This window comes from Lolium rigidum, chromosome 6 (genome assembly GCF_022539505.1).
Source record: "Lolium rigidum isolate FL_2022 chromosome 6, APGP_CSIRO_Lrig_0.1, whole genome shotgun sequence".
NCBI lineage: Eukaryota > Viridiplantae > Streptophyta > Magnoliopsida > Poales > Poaceae > Lolium > Lolium rigidum.
Genome location: NC_061513.1, coordinates 9,958,806 through 9,966,649, shown reverse-complemented (window position 1 = coordinate 9,966,649; position 7,844 = coordinate 9,958,806). Strand labels below are relative to the sequence as shown.

Here is a 7,844-nt window from a genome sequence, read left to right as displayed (position 1 = left end):
TCATATACAGTGACAATATTTAAGTTGGTTCACATCATCCTTATCTCCTGGAATGTATAGTACTGCTACTAACTAATACTGCAGACCACTGCAGGCAGGGATAACATGATGGGTGCGTGATGACTAATGAGATCCCTCCACAAAGTTGGAGCCCAACTTGGTCCAGTCCAGAAGAAGAAACATTCCTGTCGCCTTTTGCAAGCATCTACCATAACACACCATCCATTTCTAGCAAAGCTACCTGGATAACGGCAACAGAAGCAGAGCACCTGTACCATCGATGACTGAATGACTTTTGATATGTATCCTTCTACTGAACTCTTTATTTCCCAAAGAGGAATGAAATTCAAACCTTGGATGCTGACCTGACCATGTCAGGTACTAGCTAGCCTTGCCTCCTGATTCTTCTCTGAACACAAGAACCTTCCGTTTCTCCTTGAATTCAATCGTTGAGGGGGGTATCATAGCAGCATGAGTGGCACTTGAAGATGAAACACAGACACCAAACATTCATCCCACAGGATGGAACAACCATGTCACAAGTCACAACTGCCCCATTGCTGGCTGCAGAAACAGAGGATGAGATGATGGAAACATAAACAGGCAGGCATGATCCATTCGTTTCATCCCCATTGTTGTTACATTGCAAAGTCAGATGGTACATTAGAAGGAACATTACATCAGCAGCAACATCACTAGGTACTACTAGAGCTAGGAATGAAAGAACAGTAAGCAGGAGATCTAAGCTACTACATCATGGCATGCCATGATTTGATGATTATTAACTTGCGGCTGGCTACATGGAGCTTCTGCAACAGGACGATGCTCCCTCATCTTCTTGTTCCTTTTGGACTGGATCGATCCAAGAAAGCTGGCTCGCGATCAGGCGTAGATGACGCCAGAGGAGAGCGCCATGAGCAGGATGGCGGCCCGCTCCTCCTCGCCGAGGCAAGAGGGCTTCCGGCGCATCCGGCGGCGCTGCTTGAGCACGGCGTCCTTGGCGAACCCGACCATGTGGAGCTCCACGGTCTGCGTTTTGGTTTCGGCAGCGGAGGGCTTGCCGTCGCCGTCCTCCTCGTTTTCTTGCGCAGCCTCCGCGGCGGCAGCGGCGGTGGCCGCCGCTTCGTCCCTCTTGGGCTTCCTCTTGGCCTCGGGGTCCAGCCCCATGGCCACCCTCCGCCTCTTCCTATACCGGATCCCGCACGCGTTGCACAGCGACTGCAAAATCAATCGATCGGGCCGGATCGGGTCAGCCACAGATGATTGATGGAAGGAATGGAACACGAATCGACGGTACAAGACAGATCGACAAGGCCGTACCTTTGGTCCGGTGGGTCCGCCGCGCCATAGCGGCGTCTTGGTGGTGTAGCAGTCGGTGCAGGCCTTGGGCTCGCCGGAGGCGGTGTACTCCTCGGCATCCGCCGCCTCCAGCTCCACCTTGTCGGAATCCATCTCCGCCGGCGACATCGATCGCTGCTGCTCGATCGGCACAGCCAACCACTGATGCTGCTACTTAAACCCGACCGATCGCTGTCGATCGCGCGGGGAAGGCGAAGGTGGAATGGAGGGAAAGTTGAAAAGATTCGGCGGCTCGGGTTTAGGAGGGAAAGTCGAAAAGATCGCTGGACTGTCTGAGGTTTAGTACTCCTACTAGGTCAAGCAGAGCAGAGTGAGCGCGCGCTGTCTGTCTGATTTTTGTTAGCGCCGGAATGGAAATGGCGGCGTCGAGTGGAAACCCTAATGTCCGAGGCCACGCACTTCGCTGTGAATTGACCATTTTGCCCTCAGCCTGGTCGGACCTAGCGTGATGGGCCTTGGCCCAGCTACAGCCCAAGGGCTCATCACGTACGCTTGGTGTTGCTGCTCTGGTTCGGCCCAGGCTGCTAACAACACGTTGCTCCTCGATTTCAACTCTGCTCGCGGCAAATACGATTAGAGTCTACAAATAATGCTAAGAACGTCTACGAATAATGCTAAGAACGTCTAAATATGAATCTTAGTTTACAACGCCATATAGACATTTCCGCCAACAAATCAAAAGCTGATGAGCAAAAACTGAGCCAATTCCCAATGCAGAAAACAGTTCAAAGCAACCCTGCCCTGTCCCTCCAGCTACCGCAGCTCCGGGTACTTGAGGGTCTCCGAGAAGGACGAGTCGTCGTGCAGGAGGTTGTCCATGACCATGTCGTGCGACCGCACCGTGCCCGACCTCGCCCCCGCCGGCGAGAACGGGAACGACGGCGGCGTCCTCCGGTCCGACGCCGCCTCGCCGCGGGGCCTCTCCAGCGCGATGGCCTCCTGCACCTCCTTCACCACCTCGCCCATGCACGGGCGACGCCGGGCGTCCGCGTCGATGCACCGCACCGCCGTCTCCGCGATCTTCCAGATCGAGTGCACGTCGTGGTACTCCCCGGCGATCGTCGGGTCCACGATCGCCTCGATGTCCCCGCTCTCGTAGTAGAACTTGGCCTGTGTTTTTCTTCAGTGTCAGTCAATCAAGCATTCGTTCCACTGGACAATGGAGGATGGATTTAGGTAGCTAGGTGCTGACTCTGACTCACCCAGGGGCCGATGTTCCGGAAGTGCTCCCCGAAGGTCATGGTGGAGATCGGGGGGCGGCCAGAGATGAGCTCCAGCAGGATGATTCCGAAGCTGTAGATGTCGCTCTTCTCCGTCAGCTGCTGGGAGGTGTAGTACCTGCACACACAACATGCAAGTGGTTCAGACTTCAGACCTGTCATCAGCAACCGGAGCTAAAACTGCTTTGAGTTCAGAATCAACGACTCACTGTGGATCCAGGTAGCCCAACGTGCCACGGACATTGGTCGACGCGTGGGACTCGTCGGCGACGAACTTAGACAGCCCAAAGTCAGAAACCTTCGCTCTCATCTGCTTGTCCAGCAGGATGTTGCTCGTCTTGATGTCCCGGTGGATGATCGATGGCGTGCATCCGCTGTGAAGGTACTCTATTCCTGCATTGGTTGTTTCCGTTTCTACAGGTTATGATATGTGATCGCTTGACAGAAGCATTGCATATGCTTATATATATCTGAATTTACGAACCTTTTGCTGAATCCTCTGCAATTTCAAGACGCTGGATCCAGCTAATGTGCTTGTCTCGCCCTGCAAATATATATGGTAATGTCTGATTAAAAAATGTGGTTCTCTCCTTTTTATGTGATCCACGTATAGAGGAAAAAAAATTACCATGAAGATGCTCTTTCAGAGTCCCATTCATCATGAACTCATAAACCAAAATGTTTCTCCCATCTTCATGGCAGTATCCTAGAAATGCTACCAGATTCCTGTGGTGTATTCTTGAAAGTAAGGATACCTGAACAAACGCAGTTGGTGTTAAGCAAACAAGCCATACTCTAGGATATATTCAAAAACAGGGAAAACAACGTGATTAAACTTTTTAATAAGGATAGATAAACATCACATTTTAGTTATCCATCAGGTGATCGATTCATCCATTTTTTTCTAGCATTTGGTTTGCAAACTAACCTCATTTGTGAACTGCTTCTTCCCTTGGTATGAATCGTTTGTTGGCACTTTCACTGCGATCTCCCTTCCATCCAACAGCTTTCCATAATACACTATCCCAAAACCTCCAGACCCGATCCTGTTTGCAAAGTTCTTGGTGGCCGCTTCGAGGTCACATAGTCTGAAGGGATGAGCCGTCTCGGTGGCGATTTCACATGAAAGCGCACTTGACTTCTGTAACTTTTGTTCAGGCAGAACCTTTGTAAGGTCATCTGGACCAAAGGAAGGTTATAAGGAGTTGAGAACACATGTACACAGAAGGAAAGACACTGCAAGAAAATATAACACGATAAGAGGCTTCCTGATTTGACCTTCTGGTGAGTTCTTCTTGATGGCTTTACGCGTTAGCACATAGCAGCAGAGAGAAACTACAAGTAACAAGGATACTCCAAGCAGAGCAGATATAATGATTATTAAGTGGTGCTTCTCTTGCTTTCCTACTTGGAGGCTGTTGCCTGCATAGCTGAAAATTTACAGCGGGAAAATTAGGCTTAGAATTAGCTCATAGCGAACTGTTTAGTAACTATTGCTACAATACTACAGTAATATATCAGGGAAAGAATACTAACTTCAAAGTAATGCCTCTACTTATCAGAGCCTTGGGAATGTCTCCAGATAGCTTGTTATTCTGAAGATACCTGCATTATGTTGAACAGTAAAGAAGGGCTTGTTGCTCTCTTTTCTTTCTGACTAAGTTTTCAGTGCTATGGGCTATATCAGGCAAACTGCAATTGGTTGACCAGTACGCAAGGGTTTAATGGAAGACTTACAGCTCAGTGAGCTTGGGCAAGCTGCTCAAATATGATGGCACACTGCCAGTCAGCTGGTTGTTCTCAAAGTGACTGCATTTTGTATTCAGTGAGAGAATTCAGCATCTATTCATGTAAAAAAGCACAATTTAACGGGAGGTGAAAAGGCTGCAAAAATGAAATCAGCGAGCTGGCTCACATGACTGAAAGGTTTGAAGAGGCAGTGAGGTCTGATATTGGGCCAGTCAGCATATTGTTATCAAGTCGGCTGCAAGGAAATTCATGATCTATCAGGACATTGATGGAAGGAGTAGAAGTATTATTCTGTGAGCAGAGAGGGCACTGGCAAAATCAAGATCTTACATTTCTGCCAGGCATGGCAAAGCCGCTAGTTCCGGGGGTATGCTCCCCGTCAAGTTCTTTCCTGAAAGATTTCTGTGCACAACTAGAGGTTGTTAGTACTACCAATTGATCTGTTAATTAAAGTGCAGATATACAATTGAGCTATAGGCAAAGCATTTAATACAAGATCAGGAAACAAGAGAATTCGAGAGTCAAGGGAATTACATTGAAACCACTCTTGATTGTGGTTCTGCAGAGCATTTGACCCAAGACCACGGCGAAGGCTGGCACGGATCGCCACCTTCTCGTGCCCAATCAGCGAAGAACGTGTACCGCGACACAAGACTCGCCATAGCAGGTGCATCCGGCGACCCAAGCTCAATCTGAACATACTTGTAAATCTCAAAGGCATTGAGGATAGGACCCTTGGACGAATCATTCGTCTTCTTGAACGCAAACGAGAGCACAAAGGGGAGCGACGCGTTGAAGTACCCTGGCTCGTACAGCCGGTACTTCCCTGGTGCGTTCTCGCCGATGTCAACCGTGGGTTTACTGACGTCGGGTAGGCCAGGGATGAAGAGCTTGAACTTGCGCGTCTCGGGCACGACGAACTCCTCGATCTCGGCGAAGTAGGAGAACGCCCACCCATTTCCTGGGAAGCCGTTGAGGTTGAGCCGATAAGTGAGCTCGCCGAGAGAGCCCACAACTGCCGTCTGCATCACCTTTTGAGGTGGCCTCTCGTTGGTGCTGACGAAGACCGGCTTGTCGGTTGACACATTGATGGTACCAGGAGCAGCATCCACCAGGTAGTTGGCCCTCCTTACCATGTCCGACTCCCATATCCTGTCATAGGGATCATCTGGGTACCTGAATCGATCAAATTAACCATGATCAGATCAGTAAATCTTTAAGGACAACAGTAAATGATCATGTTCAAGTCAACAAAAGATGTTCTCTGAAACAAGAATCACGTAAACACTTTGGTTAACAACAATTGTAAGTGATTATGACCAAATTAACAGAAGAAGATAAATATGTTCTTAATTTGAAACCAAATAGGAAACAGAAATATACATTTGGAAGCAATGTACCTGACAGGATCTGTGGTGGGTGCGCCGAAGTTGATCCTGGCGGCGAGGCTGAGGAAGTAGCTGGCCTCATCAGCAGTGTAATACAGCGAGCCATTGAGCTGCCGGAGCTCGAGTGTGGAGATGAATGGCTGGCCCGTGGTGGCATTGGAGAGGCAGACACTGATAGTATTGGTGGGAGCCAGCACGATGGCCTCCCTGGTGACGATGCGGGAGTCGTCGTAGATGACGATGGTCGACCAGCGGGTGGCGCCGAGGTAGAGATCAAACTCCGGGAACACGTTGCTGTTGTGGTCGAAGTCAGAGTATAGGAATGTGGCACGGAGGAGGTAGCGTGTCCGTATGGTGACGTTGAGCGTGTAGCAATACTTCTTGTCGTCGGCAGGGAAGGCTCGCAGGGTGGTGTACTGGGTGCGCTTTTCAGAGGAGGAGGTGGTGTCGAGAGAGACAGCCGTGCCGGAGGGGATCAGGCCGGCATCGGAGGTCCACCGCAGGCCCAACTCGTCTGTGTAATTGGCAGTGCCTCCACAATCTATGCTGACGAAACCTGCACCCAGGCAGCACCACCGTCAGTCAGTCAGACAATCAAATTATTGTTAGTGATCCATCTAATAGTTTGTTGATGCCAATGATTCATTCATCAGTTAATGAGAGGCTGGCAGTAGTGGTGGTAGAGTTGTAGTACTGAATTAGTATTGCAAAATTGCAATGCAGATGTACTAGACGGTACGGTGGCAGTACAAAGGGTTGGTGGTTGTACTTGTACTAAGACAGTCCTGAAGAAGTACTGAAGTACTGAATTACTAGTAATTAATTGTCATGTTTGGATGACTGAGCAGAGTTAATCTCACTAGCTATATATACTCGGCAATAAGGAAAAAATAAATGTCATTAGCTATATGTAAATACTCGGATAAGCTTTCTGAATAGGAGGTAACCAGTGGGTACACAATTCCAGAAGTACACGGACATGCGATGCGAAGAAGGCGATGGAAAGAGGAACAAGAAGATGAACACATACAAGGGTGGATTACTTGATATGCAGGCAGAACACTCGAAAAGAAAACAGAAAGAAATAAGAGGACGTGACTTACCAGGCATCTGAGCGAGTGAGACGGAGGAGAGGAACATGAAGGAGTAAAGCAGCAGTAGCAGAGTCTGGCCCAAGCAGGAGCGTGCTGGAGGAGTGGCCATTAATTCTTGGATGGACGAGGGAGGGGGAAGGAGGAGATGGACGGGTCGTTCGTCGCCGGCGGCCGTATTCTTACATGCTAAGTAAAGTCGAGCAGCTAGATGGGCAGGCCCTGAGATGAAGAAGATGATGGGTAGTAAGAAATGGTAGTGAAGTAAGGGTGGTGGATGGGATGGGGAAGAAGAAAGCAGCTGTGCTATCAACAAGCAAAGCGAGTGAATCGATCGTCAAAAAGCAGAGCAAAGCAAAGCGGCTCACTCACTCACTGGTGGGGAAGGGGAGAGAGACATAGGTGCAAATGTAAAGCTATGTGGGGATTCGCCTGCCTTTTTCCGATGATTCCGTTGCGCCGCGCGGCCCACTCGCCCTCTCTATCCCAACTTTTGTTAGGCGTGATACTAGTTTACCACCTTCATTCACCAAGTAAACTATGGTCACCGTAATCTTTTACAGCCTCTCTCTTAAAAAAATCACTACCGGTAGCAATTTACTGCCGGATTGGAGATCTGTGTTCGTGGCTAATGCGTGCTAGCTAAGCTCAATTACTCCTGCTACGTTCATCTGCTCCCAGCATCCATCAGATAAAGAAAGAAAATAAAGGATGTCGGTGTGTTTGTGTTTGTGTTTTTTTTTTCTTTTTTGTTTATCATCTGGCAGCCAGTTAGCACGATTCTTGTTTGAAAATATCATCTCCTTTTCACGCATCTTCATCAAAAGAAAGATGCATACCACTGCCAGGTCTAGCTGCAAGGGTTCAAGGCGGTGATGACGCCGAACTGCAAACTAAGCTGCAGCTGTAATACACATGCTGACATGCCAACAAAAAAGCAGCAGCACTAGCTAGTGAATAAAGACAGGAGTCTATCATCCCACGTACGTACCACATGCTCATCCCATTTATTTTTTCGTCCTCCTTTCCGGTGCTCC

General features: G+C 49.0%; 2 protein-coding genes across 2 annotated transcripts; both read right to left on the bottom strand.

Moving 5' to 3' along the window:
* Positions 1–815: 815 nt before the first annotated feature.
* Positions 816–1,714, bottom strand: LOC124665070 (GATA transcription factor 16-like). The gene is made up of 2 exons (XM_047202474.1): positions 1,321–1,714; positions 816–1,218 (listed from the first exon to the last, which is right to left on the bottom strand). Exons 1-2 carry the CDS (start codon positions 1,465–1,467, stop codon positions 883–885), a joined length of 483 nt encoding a protein of 160 aa, XP_047058430.1. The 5' UTR covers positions 1,468–1,714; the 3' UTR covers positions 816–882.
* A 143-nt stretch (positions 1,715–1,857) lies between these two features.
* LOC124659813 (probable LRR receptor-like serine/threonine-protein kinase At1g67720) lies at positions 1,858–7,518 on the bottom strand. Its single transcript, XM_047197615.1, has 14 exons — positions 6,820–7,518; positions 5,729–6,272; positions 4,863–5,504; positions 4,659–4,730; positions 4,495–4,563; positions 4,317–4,388; positions 4,116–4,184; positions 3,858–4,009; positions 3,508–3,758; positions 3,208–3,334; positions 3,064–3,123; positions 2,789–2,972; positions 2,562–2,697; positions 1,858–2,469 (listed from the first exon to the last, which is right to left on the bottom strand). Exons 1-14 carry the CDS (start codon positions 6,917–6,919, stop codon positions 2,113–2,115), a joined length of 2,835 nt encoding a protein of 944 aa, XP_047053571.1. The 5' UTR covers positions 6,920–7,518; the 3' UTR covers positions 1,858–2,112.
* Positions 7,519–7,844: the final 326 nt, after the last annotated feature.